The sequence below is a fragment of the Stegodyphus dumicola genome, chromosome 12, assembly GCF_044657685.1.
Source record: "Stegodyphus dumicola isolate Sdum_Otavi_A_Nest chromosome 12, ASM4465768v1".
Lineage (NCBI taxonomy): Eukaryota > Metazoa > Arthropoda > Arachnida > Araneae > Eresidae > Stegodyphus > Stegodyphus dumicola.
In genome coordinates this window covers 106709899-106734693 of record NC_140779.1, presented here as the reverse complement: position 1 = coordinate 106734693, position 24795 = coordinate 106709899, and the positions used below count along the sequence as shown (strand labels likewise).

General features: G+C 31.7%; 1 protein-coding gene across 1 annotated transcript; it reads right to left on the bottom strand.

Moving 5' to 3' along the window:
* Window positions 1-318: 318 nt before the first annotated feature.
* LOC118203928 (zinc finger protein-like 1 homolog) lies at window positions 319-23102 on the bottom strand. Its single transcript, XM_035376245.2, has 6 exons — window positions 22825-23102; window positions 12399-12510; window positions 7969-8162; window positions 5793-5973; window positions 4151-4280; window positions 319-3460 (listed from the first exon to the last, which is right to left on the bottom strand). The coding sequence occupies exons 1-6, from the start codon at window positions 22924-22926 to the stop codon at window positions 3169-3171; spliced, it is 1011 nt and encodes a 336-aa protein (XP_035232136.1). The 5' UTR covers window positions 22927-23102; the 3' UTR covers window positions 319-3168.
* Window positions 23103-24795: the final 1693 nt, after the last annotated feature.

The following is a 24795-nucleotide window of genomic DNA, read 5'->3' as shown; positions in this document are numbered from 1 at the left end:
AAATATCATATTCTTTCTTCACACTCAAACCATAAAATTCAGTTCAAGAGCAATATCTTTAGAATTTCCAATACAGTCTCACGCACTGGAGATAAAAATGTTTTTTCTGTACGTTTCCACTGCTCGCTTTGAAATCCTTAAGTTTTTGTTAATCAAAAATCCGTTAAAGTTTTACAAAATATGAAATCAATAATAAAACAAATTCAAAATTTCAAATTTGGGCTTACAGATGCCCATATTTGCAGTAGGGTTATGTCATTTAAAATTTGATGGCTTTAGGTACTGTTGTTTTATCACAATGCAAGAAACATACATACATTTATGCAGATTCTTCATTATTTAATTTCTTAAAATATAATACAGGGCAATAATATTTGGTGGCAACAGTCTGAAAAGTAAAATGGACGTTCAGAGCGATTTGACACAACATCTCAAAACAAAAACAATAGTCCCTCAGGGACAAAGCCCCTTTGGACTAAAAAGGTTTCCTTTAAGCTACCTACAAACTTTAATGCAAAAATGCAATGCCATTAGGGAGTTGAAAACACTTAAATATGCATATTGCTCAGATTTTCTTATATTTATGCAGAATTTGGACAAAATTAATGAGTCTGTCTGACTTTGTTGTGTCCTCAGATAAAAATACAATAATTCATTAGAAACAACATGTTTAAATTTTATCATCCCTAACATGTAATGGTGGTTAAAAACTAAATCCACCAATCAACATGAAAACTGCAACAAAAAATTTAATAATTCCTTATTAAATATTTTATACAGAGTATTTTTTACTTATAACAATGGATACTAAAACAAAGTGAAAAAATTATTTAACTGTACATTGAACTGTGGGTAACAAAGTACAAATAATAAATATGAGCACAATATAATTCTGAACCTGCTCAAAAGCTAACCTTCAACAATGCTTTAAAAAATATTAAAAAAATAAATATGTCCATTAAAATTAGACTTCCCCTTTATCTATAAAAGCAATGTAATAACAAAACAACCAAAATATTTAAGAGAACTTAGATCTATTTTTATCTAATAAATGCTGTTTCTAATTTAGGAGTTACTTTTGATACAAAAATTATATCTACAGTGCAAAGCCCAAGATCCGGACTTGCGTGATTCTGGATTTTTCCAGATATTAGATCATCACTTCAAATCTAGTAAGCATAATGAAGCCTATATGACAATTAGGGAGCCAAATTTATAAAAAAGCTCATTATTTATATTTTTCCTCCAAACATTTCTTTCAATGCAGTCGTTAAAGTGATTTGTTTTTAGTGGTAATAAAAGTATAATAATAAATTTTTAATGCTTTGTTTTTACTGTTAGTGCGTGTGTTTCCCTAATTCAAGTCCTGTAATCGCCTAGTTAAGAATTCCTATTAAAATGCCATTTGAAATTTTTCTGTTCTCAAATTCTCTGCCAACTTCTTCACTATCGATAGCAATATTTTCTGGATTTAAAACCATACTATAGATTTCCCTCATTCATTAGTTGACTGATGATTTGGGTATTGCCATTGCAATGAAAAAATTCTGCTATATATTCTTTATTTATAAACACTTTTTCACAAATTCCATTAACCAGAAAATTTCTTTCTTTCTTTTTTTTTTTTTTTTAAATATGCTAAAACCTTAAACATTTAGCAAGTGTTTAGAAACGTTTAGCAAGCGTCCACTATATACTATTGGCAATGTATCATGAAATTCTTAACTAACGACATGTTGTTCCATTCAATTTTGCCTTGCTTCTATTACAACCTGAAAAAGTTAAGCCAGAATTATGTTAGTTTATTTATTTATTACACTTATGCCTACTTCTCACACATCCTTAAGGCTTATCCGAGTCCTGAATAAATAAATGGCATATTTACTTAAGGCTTACTGCCACATTGTGCAGCCCAGTTCAATCTCTTCTCACTCTATATTCTGCTTCCAAGCACCTAGCTAAATAAATAAAAAAAAAAAAGTGTCCAAGTTTCTTCCCTAAATTCTAAAGACTGCTATTATTCCTTAATATTGTTGCTTGCTGTTTCTCTAAATTCTAAAATGTTTGCCTCCCTTAAATTAAAAAATTATTTAGATATTGCTGCACGAGTAATTTCTCAAGTTACCATGTGATGTTCGCCACGCCATGATGAAAGCAAAAAATAATAAATAATGATTTGCCAGTTGGCATCAGGAATGTAAATGTTCAATAGATGTTATAATAAATTTTTTTTTTTTTTTTAATTCAAGAGGTATTTTATTTAGTACTAGAGCGAAATTAAATACCAGTCCTCTCCACATGTTTTATTATAAAGAATATCAAATGTGCACGCGTAAAGTATGCCCCCCCCCCAAAAAAAGGATGCTTGCTGGAGACCCAGATTTTAGATCATTCCAGATATCGGACATCCAGATTTCAGACTTTGTACTGTAATAATAAAAACTACCTAAAATAGAAACATGAGAATTCCATTGAACTAGAAAGCATTAATAATGATAATTAAAAGAAATTATCAAACATATTTCCCTGAAATAAAATGTGAGCAACCACATTATAAATTTCAAAAAGCCGTGGCTATAAAAAATATAAAATGTTACACTTTAATTTGGTATCTCTTTATTTATCAAATTACAAACAAATTCCATATTATTTTGAAAACATAATTTATTGTAGGTTATATGTATCTTTAACTTTTATTTTTATTTATTTATTTTTTTTTTTTTTAATGAATGTTTTTCAGGAAAACTGTAACAGAATGGAATGAGTTATCTTCAAAACACTAAGATTACTTTCATTATAAAAAATAAACATGGTTTATTACAAAAAGTAAACCATGTGATTTAAATAGCAATTTATCAATTTCCTCAGAAAATGTTTACAAAATAAAACTGTCAAAAGAAAATAGCTAAGACTACACAAAATTAATTCAATAACTGAAAAAGAAGCAATCCTTATTTATAAAGATATCTGATAATTTCGGAGATACCTTTAAACATACGAAAGCAAGTCTTCCTCATATTTCAGCTTTCAAATATTTATATTGAGTCATATATTCAAAACACAATTTTTTACAGATAAAAAAGTGCACAACTTTCAATTTTATATCACACATATTCAATATGCATATATATTACATTTTGTTTTCTATATTTAGTAATATATGTCCAACTAAGCAGGTAATAACTCCTTCATATTTTCTTGCAGACTATTCTTAGCTATGAGTTTTGGTTCAAGATTGCCTGCAACTGAATGCATTTCCTCTGCATTTTCTTCTACTCGTATATTTGGATTTAAACGAGGATCTAAAAGTGGGTCTGAATCTGCATTTGCTCGACCTAATTTTAAGAACAATATGCATAAAGTACACAATGCAATTAGGCAGAGAAGAAGCACAATAACCCATCGCTTATAAAACACATTTGTGTCCCTTCTCCGATGCTTGCCATGAGTTGTTCTGGACCTGAAAAGAAAAATATTATTTCAGAACATAATTAGAAACAATTACTAGAATATACAATTCTACTTTTTAACATTTTCACTTTATTGGAAATAATACATTAAAAATGTGTCGCCTCAATATATTTTGTACTTCATAAAGAGTGCTGAATAAAAATCAGGTTTCAAATTTTAAAGTGGAAATATATAAAAGTAATTTTAATCAGTAATTCAGGATCCTTTTAATTAATAATATTATATATGAATTACAAGAAATATAATATAAAAAACAAATTCAGGTGGTTTCTTTTGTGTCAATAAATTTATATGAATGTGAAAAAAAGGATAAATTTAAACTTGCTCAAATTATCTGTTTAAAAAACTTTTTAAATTCATTAGATGGAAAACACTTAACTATGGAAAGTGTAATTAATAAAATTACAACTGCAAATATTATTGGTAAGCCATTTATTTGATATCAGTAGAAGTTGCTGATTAAGCAAAACAAAAGAGTAGCACTAAACTACATGAATAAGTTTCCTTTTTAATGTATAAATTGAGATAAATGACAAATAGCTATGATACACAATGCAATTAGTACTTTTTTTAATCTGAAGCTTGAGATACAAGATGAACATAATTTACAGAAGGAAAAGTAACAACATTATCTTATACATGAGCCAAAATAGTAACTGTAGACAATTATATATAATACCTAAACCATCTTCCAAACCATTCTAAAGCTGAACGCCTTTTATATTTATCTTCATCGTGGTCCACCATTGATGGCCTGAAGTGTCCATGTTCTGTTGCATCATATAGTTTTCGTGGTGTAGTATATGCAGCTATACAAAAGGGAAAATTATTTAAGTACCTCAAAAACTGTTTTAAAAAAATAATACTATTGAGAAGACAAAGATTTTTAAAAAATTCCTATAATCCGTAGGAAATTTGATTTATATTATTATGCAATTAATAAACAACCTCCACGAGCTTCAATGCACTATTCCTCAAAAATACAATTTATTACTGCAGGAACTCCTGGACAATCTAATTAACAGCATGAAAAATTGCTGCAAAGCTTGCATCTTGGTCAGGAGTGAGCATACAACTTATTAATCTAAGTACCTGCAAAACATTGTAACACCAATTTTCTCCACCTCACTTACATGCTACATCTCCTGTGTTGTAATTTTATTTATTTATTTTTAAATAACCAAATGTGCATTTTGAGGATATGGTAAAATAAACATCTTATGAAAGTTCCATGCTCTTAGCTGCAAAATCATTCAGATTTCATGAGTTTTTATAGTTGTTCCTTATATGTTTCCCATGCCGGCATAGTAAGTAGTTATCATCGTTAAAGAAGTGTGACCCCCTTCAAAAATGTTAATATAAACCATCTTACACAGTTAAATTAACTAACAAAATTTTAGACAAATTAATATACATAACACATTTCTGCGAAGTTATCTGAAATAAAATACATATTTTTGTGAAAATGTTCATGTAGTATAGGCCAAATTTCACTGTATACAAAGGTCATTCGGAAAACTTCCATAATCCTTCAAAATTAGACACTGAAGCAATTCTTTAGCACTTCCATAATAGCAGGGCTAAGTTCAGTCACTTCAGCCAAGTCATATTAATGTTAAGATGCTTATGAAATAATGAAACTTTCACATTTAACGTTTTTGAACATTTTATAGCACCATGAAACATATCATTTCATCTGCTTGAGAAAACAGAACATATTTTTTTCTAACTTGAAAGTGATTATACAGAATGGCAAGAATTGTCAACAAAGAAATACATAAACATTCCTTTATTTGACAGCAGGTAATGCCTGTAAGCCTTCAGCATCTTTCTAACAGCAGCTGCAAGTCTGGACATCCTAATCTTGAAGTATGTCTCATTCTCCAAACAGTGATTAATTATAAAACTGCATGCAAAGCTGTAGCACAAAATTATTCTGTACCCAATTTTATCAATCAGAATGGCATTACAAGCACATTTCACTGCTAGAGCTCACAAGGAACACAAGCTATAGCCAGTACTACTAAAATGCAGGCTAGAAAATATCTTCCCATAACACGAGTTTAAGCACTTTCTAACAGCTGCATAATTAGATTTTAGCAGCTTTAATATCTATAAATTACCCACTACTGATATTTTCAGCTGAAAGTAGCATATAATGTAAAGTTTCAGAAAAATGAAGCATTATGTTATAACAAAACTAATAATTTTATTAATTATAAAACACAAATTTCTTTTTAAATCAGCAATACGTACTTCAATGCACTTTATTCAACTTATTCTAATAATCTCGCATTTAAAGAAAAGAAAAATTAAATTACTTGTATAAGAAGCTCCATATGTTTCAGGCCTCGTACTATTCATTTCTAAATGACCTGAAGCAGAATTAATATTAATAGGAGCAGGTTTACTAATTTTTTCAAAAGGCAGGGAGCTAGGAGATCTTAAAGGAGATGGCTGAATATTATTTGCTTGATTATCTTTCACTAAACTGCTTTCAATCTGTAATGAAATAAATGAGAGAAAAAATTAGTAAAACTTATACATAGAATATAAGTCATAAATAATAAAGTAAAAAATATTTATGCTATAGTTGCCCCTCTATTTAACACAGCTATGATTTTTTTAAAAATGCAGTTCAGCAGTTTTTTAGTTTCAAAAATGAGTAAGTGAACAAAATTATCAGTTTCATCCAAAGTATGAAGAGAAGACACTTAAATTACTCAAAAAAATCTTAAGCATTATATTTTTAATTCATTCCAAGGAACACAAAGGATATATAGAAGAAATAAGATCAAATGGAACTTGTACTTCTACAACAATTTAAAGAAGTATATGCTGCCAAGTGTATCTGTCATCTGAGAATTGCAAAGATAGAAAGCACACACTTTCCAGACATAAAACACCTATTTTAGTGCACACTTTCAAAAAAGAAAAAAATGTCCTGCACCCATTAAACAGACTGGAAAATATAAAGAAAAAGAAAATTACTAGATATTCATATTAGGTGATTTTCCGTTATGCACCTGTCCCACATTTTGGCAGGTTTTTTAACTATGAACAATTCCTAGTGAATGCGTGCATTACACATTCACTAGAAAAAATTATTTACACTACAAAAAATTATTTACAATAAAAAAACACACACACAATCATGCAACTATTCTTGGGTCTCAGAGTATGTTTGATTTCTCTTTCATATGTGCCAAAATGCGTGGCAAGTGCGTAACAAAAAATACCTCATATCATAAAGTGGCAATGGCTTCTTGATTTACCTAAATTTAATTAAAGACTATAACCCTAAAGATATTAACTGCAATTAAACTGATTTATTTTTTTTTCTCTACAGATGTAAATAAGGTTTTCAATTAAAATTTCAAGATTCAAATATTTATTAAAATAAAAAAGATATATAAACAGATATTTCCCTTATTCAGCATGCTATCGTTTTGTTATTATGAATTTCAAAACTTAAAACTTAACTTAAATTACTTTCATTTTATTTCAATGTAACACAATCTCACTTGTCTATGCATTACTTTATGGTTGGTCTTTTGCCCTGAACTATGAGCAAAATGTTATTTACTTAAATGTAACTCAGTCTCACTTGTTTATGCATTACTTATGGTCATCTCTCGTACTGAAGTATGAGTAAAAGGTTATTTTAATTACTCATAAGACTACTTTTTTGTTAACTAAGAATACTTTAATTAAAATTATGATATGAGCGAAGTGGGGATATAAACATATAAATTAATTTTTTTAACTTTATATGACATGCTAATTCAAATGGTACTTTTTTATTCACTTCAAAGAATCCCCTCTTCTAAAATGTTTTAACAATATTTACAGCATAGGTCTTCACTATGAACATTGTTACAATAAATAACGGAATGACTACAGTTAATAGATTAAAAAGTACATTCTCTTTTTTTTTCTTGAAATCATACTTTTTCAAGTTAAAATTATAGCTAGCCTGGAAAAAAAAAAAAAAAAAATCAGATATCACATTCTTAGCGTTTCCGCTACTTAAAATTCAATTCAACAGCAAAATCACAAAATATTTAAAAACAGCATATCTTTAGAATTCCCAATAGATATTCTTGTATGCTGAAGATAAAAATATTTTGTTCCATACAGTGTTGCCACTGTTAGCTTTGAAATAGTTGAATTTGTTAATAAAAATTCATTAAAATTTTACAAAATATGAAATATAAAATTCAAAATTTGGGCTTCCAGATGCACATGTTCAATGGAGGACTACATTATTGAAAACTGGATGGCTCTAGGCACTGTTGTTTTTTCACAATGCGAAGAACATACATATATACCTGCAGATTCTTTGTTATTTAATTTCTTTAACTATTGTATAACACAAGGCAATAATATTTGGTGCAGAAATTTGAAAAGTAATACGACGCATTTAAGTGTTTCAACGAAAAACGCTCTTTTGAAACTAACATTCCTTTTGAGCTGAAAAAGAGTGTGGATACTTACAGCAGGATAGCCTAATCCTATTCTTGCCCAATTTACACCAAGTAAAGCATTTTTCAATGCTTCACTTACTGGAGAGACTACGTTTGGTTGAGGAAAGATGCAAACATGACATATTGGGCAAGTATATCCCTCGGGAGGTGTCTGTGGAGGTAGACTATGAGCATATTTATTCAAACATTCCCAGTGGAAAACATCTATTTAAAAAAATTTTTGCATTAATAGCAAAATTTTAAATTCAAGTTGTATGATTATCTATACTAAAAAAATTCAGAAGAAAAGCATGTATACTATATTAGTTTTTAAAATAGATACAGTATGAACAATATTCTCAATAAATCTAACATTTTTTCAGTATATGATAAAGAAATGCTTATTAAATTAATGAAAATAACTTATAATACTTTTAAGAAAAAATGCCTACACAGATTGTACAACAAAATATTTTATACTAACAAAAATCAGCATTATATTTACAAAGTTTTCACAGGACTAGTTTCGATGGTTTTACCGAACCACCATCTTCAGCTGCAAAACCGCAAAATGACCGCATTTTGCGTCATTGACAAAATGACCGCATTTGACTTCAGCTGCAAAACCGCATTTTGCGGTTTTGCAGCTGAAGATGGTGGTTTGGTAAAACCATCGAAACTAGTCCTGTGAAAACTTTGTAAATATAACGCTGATTTTTGTTGTTTGATTTCTGGATTAGTATTTATCCGGCGTGTTATTGTGTCTTAAAATATTTTATGTTCGATGAACCATTTTTTTTTTTAAGTAAGATATCATTATTCTTTTAATGATAAAATTAACAGTTGATCACAAACAAGCATTCATGAGAACAATTTCTGATGTTTTGATAAATTCCTTTTATTAAACGAATCACCTTTGGTTACAGTATAACCATGGGACAAAACTTACCTTAAATAACGTAATTCTACAATTATGAGATAACATAAAAAACTTTTTTTTTTTTTCATTTTTTTAGATGCACAACAGTGCAAAGAAAGAAAATAAAAAAGCAAATGAACCTATTTAATTACTGAATATTTATTTAAGACATCTCTGAATCTTTACAATTATAGAAGTCTGTGATTTAGAACTAAGTATGCAAATCTGTGATTTAGAACCATTATGTGATAAAATTTCATTATCTTTGAGGTAAAACAGGTCCACAAACAAGAGATTTAATGAAAAATATCCCTAATAGTATATTTTAGGGTACCCCTTGGCGAAACTTGGCTATTTTTGGCCCTTTCATTCCAAATTGTTCAGAAACTTCAAATTAATCTTACTACATTCAGCCATTTTACCATCTAAACGATGAAACAAGCAATGTATTTCCTAAACACACACACCACAAAAGCTCTTACAAAACATCCCATGATTCAAAATTTCTCAGAATAATGAAAACGATTACATCATAATAGGGTTTCCATAACATTCGACTACTCAGTTACCATGAATGAAACAACAACTTGGCAATAAACAAAACAAGAGCTTGGCGATAAATGAAACAACTTCGCTATAATACAGGGGTCAACTACACTAAAGTCAACTCTAACCAAAATATCTATAAAAACATTTTTCATTAAATCTCTCGGCTCTACTGTAGAATTGGGTGACCCTTCGATTAGCAATAAGTTTTCTTTTTCTTTTCTTTTCTTTTTCTTTTTTTTTAATTTCGGCAATAAAACCTCATTTCTGGTTACCATGATAGTTTTAACTTTGTTTTAGCTTCCTGATTTTTTTAAAAAATGAAAATAGATTTATGCGTACATAGACAAATTTAAGGCAGTGTGCAATGCCTAGTTTGTGCAATTCTGCAATATTTTTTAAAGTGAAAACAAATCGATGTGTACATGGACACAGAGTTTGTGCAATTCTTTGACTTTTTATTTGGTTTTGTGTAGTGGCCATCTTGAAATTGTGCCTTCCTGGCACCGATCTTGAACTAAAAAAAAAAAAAAAAAAAAAAAAAGGCAAAAAACAAGGGGCACCCAATTGTAAACTTTTACCAATCTCTTCTTTCATTCTGTTTATGTCAGAAGATAATTTTAAGGCCATTTAAGTCATATCATGAAATAAAGCATACTCATAAGCAAAATCTGCTTGTGCCTAATCTTAAAGAGCTTGAAAGTGTTATGAAGTGTAATGCTAAAAATTATCTGTGCAATCCGGGAAAACTTACTCTGATATTATTATGACAATACTGGTATTTTAGATGACAAACGTTGTAACCTGCATAATTCAAGGCGATGACTTCAACTGACAGGAAGAAAAAAAAAATGCAGCTGAATTATCCAGTAACAAATTTAGTAATTCCAGAATTATAATGTAAAAAGATGAGCCAACCTAGCTGCTTATTTTTATACCAATATTACAATTGCAATTTTTCTAGTATTTCTTAATTCTGTAAAGTTTAGCACTAACAGTATTTTTTGCATTTATAACTCATTATACAATACTTTTTTCATTAATTTCTTCCTTCAGATAAAAAGCTCAAACTTAGTTTGTGAATTTCTAGATATAATGGCATTTAAAAATGCCAAAAAAATATACTCAATCTATGTTTTCGGAAAACAGCTCACTAAACATGAAACTACTTCTAAACATAAGCTGTGACTCATGAGCGAGATATGGGTTCAATGGTTTCTTTAACACCTTACTGAAGCACTTGAAGACAATCAGAAGTCACCGAGAGTAACTGATCTAGAGATTTATTTACTTCTTATTTTTATTTCTTTCTCTATGTGTTATGTGGGTATGTACATACATATGTATGTATAAAATATCAGAAAGCATACAAATGCCTAAAGGAAAAAATTAGTTTATATTTTTTATTGTTAAATATTGAGCACATATTTTTGTTGAAAAAGAGCAATATAAACAAACAAAATTGAATATGATGGATCTTTTTCCATCATAGTGCACTCTAATTAGAGTAATAATGATTTTATTACTAATACATATTCGTTATTCTAACTGATATGACATTTTGAACACTGTTATTAGTTTCAGCCAACTGCTGCCTTTTCGTACGAGTTTTAAATGGTTACAACTAGTTCCTGCCACTAGTCAATGTATAAACTAAACAGAGTTACAGATTAACTTAGCAAAAATATAATAAATAAAACAGCGTAGCCAAGTGCCTCGCATTTCAGTGACCCTTTATATCAAGAATAAATATAACCCCCCCCAAAAAAAAAACAGCATCTCTGCAGTAGCCAGGTACAAATAATGAATTGTCAAAATTAGAATATATATTGGCAGTTATTGATACCTGTGACAAATCAAAAGGTGCCAAATTAATAGCCTTACCAAAACAGAAGTAAATAATCTTAAATATGCACTAGAACTGATGAACAAGTGCTTAATATAAAACCTTTATTACTTTCGGGGAAAGTGCAGAATCATCCACTGTTTGGTGCGTTTTTCAGAATTGCACAAAATCGGCATCCATGTACACATCGACCTATTTTCACTTTAAAAAAAAAAAATCAGAAAATTGCACAAATTCGGCAAAGCCAGAGGATACTGACAAAAATCCAATTTTTATTCTTGTAAAAAGCACCAAACATAACATGCCAAATGAGTAGGCGATTCTGCACTTCAGCGAATTTAACTACAATCAACCATGGCTGATAATTTATTAGCATATTCTTTACTTCGACTAACATGCACATGGAAATTTCAAATACACATAAATTTCTAAACTAAATAATAAATTTCCAAATTTTGATTTTATGTCGGCAGTTATTCATACTGGTAACAAATTAACAACCTTACTGAATACTGAAACAGAAGTAAATAATCTTGAATGAATTATATTCACTACATCTGATGAACAAGTGCTTAATATAAAACCTTTATTAATTTAACTAGGCTTTATTTATTAAATATCACATTCTTCGCACTTAAACCATAAAATTCAGTTCAAGAGCAATATCGCAAAATAGTTTTAAATTGAGCATATCTTTAAAATTTCTGATACAGAGTCTCACGCGCTGGAGATAAAAATGTTTTTTCTGTACAACGTTGCCATTGCTCGCTTTGAAAACCTCGAGTTTGTTATAAAAAAGTTATTAAAGTTTCACAAAATATGAAATCGATAATAAAACAAATTTCAAATTTGGGCTTATGGGCTTATATATGTCCATATTCACAGTAGGATTACGTCATTCAAAATTCGATGGCTGTATGTTCCATTTTTTTACCACAACGCGAGAAATATACATACATTTATGCAGATTTTTCATTATTTAATTTCTTCAAATATAATGCAGAACTCTAACATTTGGTGGTAACAGTTTGAAAAGTGAAACGGACATTTATAGTGAACCAACACAAAATCGCAAAATGAAAACAATAGTCCTTCAGGGACACAGTATCTTTGGAATAATTATCAATAGAGATGAAAAAATAGCACTTACGATAACATGTCAGCCTAATGCAGTCTCCTTCAGACAATTCAGTCCTGCAGATATGGCAATTAGGATCATAGTCACTGTCTTGCAGCCACTGAAGATATGACTGAACAACACACTACAACAAATCACAGTTTTTTAAGTAATAATGGTAATAAAACAAAAATTCAGCAAAAAACTATTTTTGAAGTTTTTGAAGACATTTTAGAGTACAAAGTCTCTAATCTGGACTCGTCGGGACTTCGGGGATTCCGGATTAGGGGTTTTTCCTGATTATAGATCATCAATTTAAATCTGGTAAGATGGCATGCAGAAATTACAAAATTAAAAATATGAAACCATAATTTATGAAACGAAGAGCAATTATGATCTAAAGGGTATCAAAATTTACAAAAAAAAGCTTAATATTTATTTGTTTACTTTATTAAACATTTCTTTCAATGCGCGCATGCGTAAAGCATACATTACGCATAGTCGAAATTAGAAAATTGCAACCAGAAAAATATTTGATGCGTATTCGTGATATTTATAATGACGAGGAATTTGATTTAAATCATATCAAAGACGGAGTTAATCGAGATGAAATATTACATTTAGTAAGGAATTATAAGCCAAATAAAATAAAAACATCTGTCCTGAAGATGAGGATAGTGCTGACAGATCAACTTCCAGATCATAGTGCGCTGCTACCTTACCCCCCGCAGAGCAGCGTGAAATTGATAAACAGATTTTGGAATGGTTAGAGAAACAAAGAATATGCTTTTACACATTTTTTTCGCAGGAATTCCACTTTTTGTTTGATGGACATCGAAACATGCTTTCGCTTTGTAGATTCTTTGGCAGCTCCAGAATCGGAAACTCTTTTTGACATAATCGAAAGTTCAAGGTTACTTTTTATAAAATTGCTCTAACAGTCTGAAAAAAATAATAAGCCGGATCCAATTAGAAAATTAAGGAACAATGCAATCTGCAACATCAACTCAAATAGATAATTAGATCATTTTAGCCTAGCTTATACCGCCCATTATACATTAAACGTGCATGCTTAAATGTATTATGCGCATGCGTAAAGGTACTACTGCGCATGCGCTTATGCATACGCATGTGCAGAAAGTTTGTAGCTTTGAGGTCCGGATTAAAGACTGTGTACTGTACTATCTTATATGATTTCAACTTAGTTACTGTCAATAAAGAAGGATTAATCAAATTTTAAACAAATTACATAACACTACATAAATATATATCCTCTTATAATCTGTACTCAAAAACTAAATAATTAAATCTTAATGACAATTTATCATATTAAACGATGATCCAAAGAACTAATAAAATATTCAAGAGATTATTAAAGGTTAAACATCTCCCGAAGGAAATAGTTTGGTAATATTTATTGCTTCATTTTAGTGCTTAATTCTCATGAATGAAATGTCTGACAACAAAGCTTTACTAAAGCTCCAAACCAATCACACATCGAAAAAGCAGACAACACTAAAATTTCCAGTAATGCTACATAATACTGCTTTTATGGACAGAAAAAAATGCTATTAATTCCAAAATACATCCCAGATATTACAGGCCCCAAGGGAAAAGTACTCAAAAATCAATAGCAGACAAAGTTGTACAAAATTATATTTTTACTAAAATAAAATACTGATTCTCAATGCGTGAAATATGTGTCTTGGATATGGAGAAGAAACCAAACAAGAAAGTAGTAGGACCAGATTGCGTTATGGAAATTGATGAAAGTTTGTTTACTAAGCGTAAAAATAATTGCAGTCGAATATTACCCGAACAGTGGGTGTTTGGTGGTATATGTAGAGAAACAAAAGATTCATTTGTTGTCACTGTTCCTAATAGAACTGGCTCTACCCTTCTTAATAAAATTATAGAAAACATTGCAGATGGTAGCACAATTTATTCTGACAGTTGGAAAGATTACCAAACAAATAGAATAGAAAAAGTAGGATTCCTACATGCTAAAGTTAATCAAAAATACAAATTTATTGATCCTGATACAAGAATTCATACACAAACAGTTGAGATAATGTGGGGCAGTGTTAAATGGAGGAACAAGAGACATAGGGGGAAAGTGAGACATCATTTAGAATCTTATTTAGCATAATTCATATGGCAACAGCATCAGGTCAAAGAAAATAGAGACTGTTTCGAATTTACGTTAAACTCTATATTGGCCCATTTTCCACCAAAATCCAATTGACTACTTTGATTTTAAATAAAGTGTTTTAATTTATGATTTGTCGTAAAAATTTTAGATGTAGAATTGCGGAATTTAAAAACCGCCAAATCTGCAACTGCGTTGGCGTTAATACGTAAGTACCATTTCATGCCTCATTTTGTCAAGTTCTCAATCAGTCCAGAAGTCTATTAAAATTTTATGTCAAATGACATGAGTTAAATTGTGAAGTAAAATAATAATCAGCATGCTCAGCTGTTGTCATTGCGGCTGCTTGCTTGAAGATAGATAGCCACCAATTAGAACAGACATTAACATCTCATTTGGTATGGATGAAAATGTTGGAAAGTTAGCTGCAATTTGCTGACCCAGTTAGTGTTGTAGCTTCATCTAGACTTGTAACCCAGTTAAAATGCAGTATATAATGTTGTGTGCATACAAATTCATAATAGACTGAATGCACACACAGCCGATGATAACTTGATAAAATAAACACTTCACAGTTCTGGAACTTTCCACAAAAATACTCATACAGCTCTTCATAGTATCATAGTGTACTATGACCAGTTACACTTCAAACAGCTAAGAACATTAAACACAATGCAATGCAAAGTGCATCTGAAGAACAAAGCTAACACGAAGATCTCTTAACGCTCCATGCTCAACTGGAACTAAATAACTGAGAAATTTATGAATGCTCTCTACACTCATACAGTTTTACCCCGGCTACCGAGAAATCTCCAGTAACTTCCATTTTTTTAAATTATTGGAAGGCATATACAGTTACAGTTTCATATAGGGCTCAATTACATTTATTCAATTACAATAACAGTTACAATTATGACCATAATGTCAGCAAACGGTCTTTACTTTTTGGTAATTTTTCGCCATATCTGATGACAATACGCAGCTTCTGGGGCAGAGTCATTTAGACAGGGCATTAGCATTTCCATATGATGATCCTATCCGATGACAGATAGTTATGTCATACACCTGGAGTCTGTATATCCACCTGGCTATTTGCCGTTCAGGATTCTTTAAATTCAAAAACCAGGCCAATGATGTACGATTTGTGCACAGTAGGAATTTTCTGCCGGAGAGACGATGATGGAAGTGTTCTACGGCTTTAACTTTGATGAGCAACTCTTTTCTGATGACAGAGACAAAATAGCACCCATATTCTCATTGTTTATATGTGTGTCAAGAATAAATAGTTTGTCAAGATGAGGATACACCAGCTGTGGTTTAATTCTAGTATACGGTACACTCAAGATTTGGTGACATGATTGTTCAGGGCTGGAAATCAAAACTTTACATAATAAATATCATAAATATTTTACTCTTGCTCCAACATACAAAGTGGAAACACAATTCACTTATATATCTTTAGAACACAATTACAATAAAAATAATCATGTGTTGCCACATCTCTGAAACACAATAGCGAAAAACTTCATTAATTTAAAAGTAGAAATAAATTATTTTTAGCTTTTTATGAATAGCAGGAGCATGCTCTTTTGGCGAGCAATGGATGGCGTAACACACTGGGCCCCCATGACCCTGTCATCAGCTCAACTAGAAATATAAACTGAATGCAACACATAAAAATTAAACAAACCGTAAATATAATTATAAAACATGAAATAAATAAATAAATCAGTCATTTATAGAAAGTCTGACCAATTTATGTATTGGTCTTTTCATTTCACCTGACACAGTTCTTAAGTTGACTGACCTTACTCTTTGGTCAGTTCCCTTGTAAGTACAAATTACTTTTGCCATCTTCCACTCAAGTGGCGGCAAGTTCTCATCCTTGATTAGCACCAAGTCATTAACACGTAAATCAGAACTGGGAAGTTTCCACTTGTTGTGCACATGCAACTGAGTCAAGTAGTCTTTTGACCACGATTTCCAAAACGATTTGGAAATTTGTGTGAGTAATTTCCACCGTTCCCGAATGGGAATTTTCTCATTTGTAACATCAGGCTCAGGAACACTTTTTAACTCGGAACCGATAATAAAGTAACCTGTTGTAATGACAGAAAAATCATTTGTGTTCTCAGAAGCAGCCACTAAAGGACAGGAGTTAAGTATGGCTTCAATCTCCACTAGACACGTTGAAAATTCTTCTTGTGAGAGGATCTGCAATCCTATAACACGTCTCATGTGAAACTTCATGGATTTAACGGCAGCCTCCCATAGGCCTCCAAAATGAGAGGCTGATGGAATATTCAGTCTCCATTTAACACCTTCGTTGGTCAAGTAAGTACCAAGCACCTCCATCGTACACGCTTTTAAGTAATTCTTTGCACCAATAAAGTTCGTTCCACAATCACAATATTTCAGCTGGCTTTTCTTGTTGTCCGATGAATCGTTTCAGAGCTGCAGCAAATGCCTGAGCACTAAGATCACTACCAAGTTCTAAATGGACAGCTTTCATAGCAAAGCATACAAACACATACACGTACATTTTCAGTAGTTTAACTCCTCTACCACGTCTAGGGCTGATCAAGAATGGTTCTGAAAAGTCAGTTCCGCATTTAAGAAATGGTCTTCCGGGATTCACTCTCGCAGAAGGTAAATCAGCCACCATTTGTTTCGAAAACTCAGAGCAAAATATGGCACAGATAATGTACTTTCTTATTTCTCTGCATATTGGAGTTTTTGCTCCTATAATCCAATACTTTTGTTTCATCGCAGAGTTAACTAACTGTACTCCTCCGTACATATAATTAAGGTGATAAAATATCACAAACAATTTTGTAACAGGATGATTCTTAGGCAATATTATTTGATGTTTCACAGAGTCTGTAAGCTGGCATTTCTTAAACGTCCTTCTACACGTAGTATGCCACTGTTGTCTAAAAATGGATTTAGAGAAATTAAGGAACTTTTCTTTAACACTCTCGCTTTCTCTAAAGTAGCTATTTCCTTTTCATACTCATTCTTTGGACTAGTTTGATTATAATATCATGCGCTTCTGTCAAGTTCACTTGTTTCTAAGAAAGGAGCCAAAATCCTATTCCCCCTCACATTTCTTATAAACCTTAAACACCAAGCAACAACTCTCTGCAACTTACTCCAACTTACTCCAAACTGAAAATTTGTTCCAAAGCTGCTCAACTAATACCAACTGAACTACAAAACATTTGACAGAATTTTTTCTTTGCTCTCTTGGTATTTCCGAACTCTCTAACTCACTGTTTAGGCCAACACTCAAAACTTTTCCGAAGCCAAATTGAACCTGACCACCATTTTTCATTAAGTACAAATTTCTCAGCCGAGATTCCTCTAGTAAGCAAATCTGCAGGATTATCGCCAGATGGACAATACCAATCACTTGGACTCGATCTTTCCTGAATTTCCACAACCCGGTTGGCAACGAACTGTTTCCATCTCTTCGCACTTTCCTTCACCCAATACAACGCAATACAAGAATCACTCCAAAACACTATTCTTCCAATTTTATCCTTAAAAACATTCTTAAGGTAATTTCCCACTCTAGCACCTATTACCAAGGCCATTAGCTCCAACTGTGGCAGCATTAGTTTCTTTAACGGTGACACTCTACTCTTCGACATTATAAAAGATATTCTGTAATTCCCAATATTCTCACAATATCTAAAATAAACAACAGTTCCGTAGCACTTGGTGAAGTATCGCAAAACACATGTACTTCCGATTGCTCATTCTCACGATCCAGAAAACAATATTTTGGAATAGTAACGTCTATTAATTTTTAAATTTCATTACACCACATTAACCACTTTTCCTGCGACAACTCTTCGTCCCAATCAAATGCTCTCTACCAAATTTCCTGTAACAATAACTTTATATGTATCACAAACGGCACAATTAAACCAATAGGATCAAAGATTCTTGCAGCTGTCTGTAAAACACATCTTTTAGTGCATCACATGTTGAACTCTCACTATCTCACTGTCACTAAGTCCATTTTCTATCCACAATTTTTCTAATTCTCTACCGTTTGACCTCAGTTTCCTCAAATTAAATCCACCACTCTTTAATATTGATACAGCATCTGATGATAACTCAAATGATTCTCTCACAGTCTCCACCATAATATAAATCGTCTACGTAAACTGATGAATTTAACATTTCAAATGACTTCGGTTTACTTTTTTCATATTTTTTTATATGATGCTTTATCGTAGCACTCAAAATGAAAGGGGAACTTTTACATCCAAAGGGTAGTCTTTTCATTCTAATAATTTTATATTCTTCATTAGGGTTATCTGAATACCAAAGACATTTTAAGAATTTTCTATCTCTTTCAGAAATTTTTATTATTAAGAAAGCCTTCTCTATATCACCATTAAACGCTATTTTGTAATTACGAAATTTTAGAATCACATCAAGAATATTTGGAATTAAATTTGGGCCAATTTCCAAACAATTATTTAAAGAAAGATTACCTTTAGATTTTGAACTACAGTCTAAGACTATACGAACTTTGGTTGTTTCCTTATCTTCCCTAACAACTGCTCTATGAGGCATAAAATACTCATGCTCATCTCTCTCACATTCCTCAATAACTCCTCCATTTTGTTTTTGGTCATTTATTATATCCCTATACTCATTAGCAATTCAATCATTTTTAGAAAAATCCTTTTCTAACTCATCAAACCTCTTTTTAGCTAAAAAATAATTATTTCCTAATTCATCGTAACTAAACTTCCATAATAAATCAGTTTCATATCTCTCATTCACAAATTTAAAATTTTTCTCAAATTCATCTATCAGCGCTTTATCAACTACGTTTAACTCCTTTTTTTTTTTTAATTCCTAAAACCTTAAGCTCCCACAATATCTGAACATCTGAAGCAGCTACACAAAAATTCGCTGAAACTGCAGACTTAACATTTGACTTCCCTGTGGCAACAATTTTCAAAATCACACCAAGACCATACTTTATACTAGGATTTTACTAAAGCTTCCTTCAGTTAATTAAATGTGTCCTCACATTCTTTTATTCACAAGAACTTTTGCTGGTTATTTGTCAGCTTGTGAAGGGGTCCTACGATGGCAAGAAAAGTCCTTCACAAATCTGGTACTTTAGATTGGCTTCTTTCGGTTTCTGAAGCATTTTTCGGAGATTTTCTAAAATGCTCTTCAAAAGTTTTCCTCACGATGATGATGTTATCCAGATTTGTACGAAAGACCTCTCAGCACTCTCTCTCTATAAGGCATTCGAACGTTGCTGGCACTATACATAATCCAAAGTCTTTTGGTAGTAAATACCTTCTTTTCTTGGTCATCGGGGTGTTTCTCTACCTCCCAATACCACTCTTTAAATAAAGCATCGAAAATGTCTTTCAGAAAAAGTGTACAGAATGTCGTCAATTCTAGCAAAACGGGAGCTGTCTTTTTTTTATGATGTCGTTCAACTGGCGATAGTTAATGTAAATTCTAGTTGAACTGTCCTTCTTTCTGACCAGGATGATGGGAAAGGCCCACTGACTTGTTGAAGGCTCGATAATGTCACTTAAGTGCATACCCTTTAAAAGTTTTATTACCTCCTCTTGTTTAGCAACTAGTAGACGTCCTGGATGTTGCACAATTGATGGATGATCCCGTGTCAAAATGGTTTGCTTTACATCAGATAATAAGAGGGTGAAAACATCTTGAAGACACATTCCGCAACATTCACTCTTCATCACTAGTTGTGCATCGTGCAATAATAACTTCGATGTTAGGCTGTCCAAAGACACAGATTATGGAAAGTTACTGTTACTGAATGTCGTCAATTCTAGCAATTTACTGTTTAACACAAGTCACTGTAGTCTATGCTCCATCCACTTCATTTTATTGGGATAATCCATGATACCATACTGGAAATTCCTCTTTTCAGCTATGGATGCAGGAAGTAAAAATTCTACTATGTAATGTTTGCTACATATGCCACGCAATGGCATTTCCAAACATGATGCTAATGTTTAAATTCCCGTCGATGTCGATTTTATACACGAACACAATCTGGGGGGGGGGGGGGGTAAAGCATCACTGTAGAAATTTGAAGTGCTTTAAAATGGGGCTTCTCAATATGTTGCAATCCCCACTCCATGAGATGGCCACAAATTTGTTTCTTGCATCCTTGCTGGTGCCGTGTCTTGGCATGTTTTGCAGTTCTTTCATATATGGCCTTCAGCACAGTAATTCCTGCACTTTAGGGTTGATTTCTCGCAATTCCTATTCCATTTCAAGGCAGATTTAACTGATTAAATCATCTAGAAGAGCAGACTTAACTGATTAAATCATCTAGAAGAGCAATCACATGATCCACTAGCTCCTGGACTTGAGCAGCTCTGATTAGATAGCAGTCTCTACGAGTTGCTTGCTGTGCTGCCTCAAACTTCATGGCATACATTGCAGCGCTTTTCATATCCTTATCATCTATGCCATTTGCAAGGCTTTCTGTATCTGCGGATTCCGGATCTCATCGATGAAGTACTGCAGGGACAGGATTCCCTTGCAGGTCAAAAAGTTGAGATGAGACAGCCTTTCAACATCTGTGGCAAGCTCCCAGAGCATTTTTGTGAGCTTTTGTTGGGGAGATTTTAGCTGAAGCTTGCTATAGTCTTTAAAACACTACTTCCCAAAGCACAGTTTCAACATGCTAGGTACAGTTAGTAAGTCTAGCCTTAGCTTTGGAATCCCATCCATTTGTTTTTCTTAATATATAGAACTGCATCTTGTACACTTGCCAGGAGTCTCATCATATGTGGATAGCTTTAGAGAGAGATGAGAAGGCATGGGTAAAAATTTAAAACTGTCAAAACTGCTTCCCGTTTTCATTTAAGGTGAATTTCTTAAGGTGTCAACTTCTTTGGTGAAAGCAGAAACTCTGTAATCGATTTCTTGTTTGATGGCAAAAACTCTTTCTTCGATTTGTTCTCTGACAGAGCAAACAACTCTTTCTTTAGTTTCTCCAACTTTGTTTTCAACTGTGTCTATACTGCTTTCTATAGCTTAAAATTTGTACTTTTCTGTTTTCATTTCCTTTTGACCTGCTTTTATCTTTTCTTTAACTGACTTGACCCACTTTCTTCTCTCCTTTAAACACAGTTGATCATCCCTTCCACCTTTTCTTGGAATGCAACAAAGGCAGTCACCAGCTGTCTTATTTGCTACCCCCAATCCCTCTTGCGACTAGCACGCAATCCCCCTTGTGACACCAAAAATTAGTCATCAAAACCGTCACCAGCTTGGCAATATCTCACCAATTTAGTGAGATAGCCATTTGCTCATGTTATTTTTCTGGGAAAGCTTCGCCTCTTCAGATTTTGTTTTAAACTAAAGATAATAAAATTTCAAACATAATTTCATTAAAATTATTTACATGTTTAGAAAATTCATAGCAATAATATAAAATTTCAATAAGCTGCTGAAGCAACAGAGATAATAGGCTGTTTAATATTAGTTTGTCCCATTAACTGTAAGGAATAAAATAAAAAAAAAAATAAATAAATAAATAAAAAATAAAAATAAAAATAAAAAAACACAGCATATTGTATTAAAATTACTGTTCCATTAAATCGGTAAATAAGTATTCATACCGAAATTTTACTGAAATATGATACAGGCACATGTGGGGCATATAAAATACAAACTATGAGCATAAAATAAACCTAGCATTATTTGTACTTTACTATTATCAATACTTAAATACTTCAGCTCTTTGAAATAGTTCATTTAAATTCCATTTTATTAGCTTAAATGTATCTTTTTCTAGTTCGCGTTCGTTCACTTAGGAAAAATGAAGTTTAAAACAGATTTTTGATCATAAAATTATATATTAGTTATCAAATGTTTAAAATCCACTAAAACAAATATCTTCGACTGATAATAAGGTAGTGTTACTCAGTACCATCCTTTTCCAGAATCTTCAACGAAATATCAAATTTTAGTTGATACGTAAGGATCAGTGAGTTAAGAGATCTGATAAACAGTTTGCAATGGACTTTTTTTTTTTTTATAATCTACTTATTTCTTCCTCTATAACAATATATATGAAATATACGCAAATAAAATGAATTAAAAATAACTGCTTTCTTCTAATTGTCAACTTTTCTTAATCATAACCAAAGCTGTGAAGATTTTTTTAAGATATATACACTTCATCACATTCATTCACAAAAATTAGAAAGGAACGAAGGGTTAAAGGCTAAGAAACAATATATTTATAATGAATACCAAATTAATTTCTATGGTGATTACCTTAGAATGATTTGAGACCATGCAATGTTCACAAACATTCACGCGATGTTCGAAACAAAATTGATTTGTCACTTTTTTCTTCGGACATTTGCACAGCCCCATAATTTAAAAAAAAAAAAAAAAAAAAAAAAAACGCGAAAACTAATTCTGAACTATTTTAAAGATGAGAAATTCACGTCATTGTGTATGTAATTTATTGTAAAAGTTATAACGCAAAACTTTAAATATTTACAGATTTTACACCCATAAACACGTCATTTGTAACAAGTTTAAGAGATGCCATCATTGTTGCCAATACTCCTTAGAAAATATAGCAGAAGCCAAGAATAAATAGCTCCAAAGGTTATTTATTTCTTTTACAGCTCAGGGGAGTTTTTACTGCAGTAAAATTTGTAATTTATTTTAGTTCTCCCCACAGATAATAAACTTTTATAATTTTCATAATCATATAATACAAATGCAGATCTGCGGAACCTGTTGTCATAGCATAATTTATATTGTCTGCACTCATCAAGGCATACATTAAAAACTGATCTTAAACACTTAAAATATGTATACCTCTACAAACTAGATTCTTTTTCTTCTTTTATTATTTTCCTTAGGATCATCATATTTTGGAAATAACGTAGGAGGCAAAGCACGCTCCATCATCCATGCCTAACCACCGCAAACCAACTGCTTAACTTGCAAAAGAGAACATGTAATCTGTTTTTAATGCAATCATGCCAATAATCACTTATTGATAAGTTGACAATTTTCCCTGAAACAGAAATGAGACATTAGGAAACATTAGGATGACACGAGAACGGAGGTTAATCATGACAAAGATTATAGGATATGATATGAACATGTTGAACTTATCGTTATTTTTCAGTCTTAGAACTCAACACCAGATAAAAAAAAAAAAAAACAGACATTGTCATTTACTGAGTAAATTTCATTAAAGCTCTCAATAGCACCCAACACACCCGCTCCCTGCTAGGGAAATGCCTGGCGTTACAATCGACTTCGAACGTAAAATTTAGGTTAGACAGAATATGGCAAAACTTAGGACTATTTGCCTAAGAGAAGGAATGCCTTCGTGGGTGATTTTCTAAGGGAAACTGACTCGTATTCATATTACACGAAAAGAAATCTATGAAAACCAATTATGCAGTCAGCCCATTTGCTTGAGATCAAAGCCGAGCCTAAGGCTACTATAAAGGGGAGCTGAATCATCATCCATTTTGAAGCTAACTTGGTATTCGCTATTGGATTTGCACTGATTTGTTGACATATTTGTGGATCGATTCCGACCTAATTTTCAGAAATATGGGTGGTTGTGCTGCACCAAATTGTTCGAATCAGTCTAAAAATAACTTTAGGATGTATCGTTTCCCTAGAAATGAAGAAAGACGAAGAAAATGGATAGTTAATTCTCGTCGAGATCAATGGATCCCGGGCCCAGGAGCGTATCTTTGTGAGGTAAGTTCAGCTTCGTATTTTTCCATAGAATGTTAGAAAAATTACTCTTCTTGGTACTTTAAAATATGTATTTTCATTTAACTGTCACTTATTGACGATCAACTGATTTTATAAGTACAAAATCAACTGCGGAATGTGTATGTGTTTGTGCAGTAAAATATCGTTGTTTCATGTTGTTTCTTTTGTTATCGTGAAAAGTTTATACCGTTTGTAAAATTTGTATCATACATTTCATGTAAACTTTGTGCTCAGTTAGAAATCTGATGTGCCTTTTTCTTTTCTTTAATTTTACTGTACGATTGGTGATTTAAAGTAGCATTCTATGTTTTGATTCTGATGTATTGTCGCCAAATCGGATATTTGGCGCCAATGTTAAAAACTGGATGGTATGATCCAAATAATAAATGATTTTGTTTTTTCTTTATAGTAAGATAAATATATTCTATATTTTTAGACATTTTTAAGAAGTTAAATATTAATTTAAATATTCGATGAATCGTTTTGATC

Excerpts from the sequence above, each read along its gene's own strand:
- LOC118203928 (XM_035376245.2), bottom strand. The coding sequence starts at position 22,926 with ATGGGGCTGTGCAAATGTCCGAAGAAAAAAGTGACAAATCAATTTTGT. Across the intron at positions 12,511-22,824 it reads TGGTCTCAAATCATTCTAAG|TGTGTTGTTCAGTCATATCT; the intron begins GTAATCACCATA and ends GATTTGTTGTAG. Across the intron at positions 4,281-5,792 it reads ATATGGAGCTTCTTATACAA|CTGCATATACTACACCACGA; the intron begins GTAATTTAATTT and ends CCTTTTGTATAG.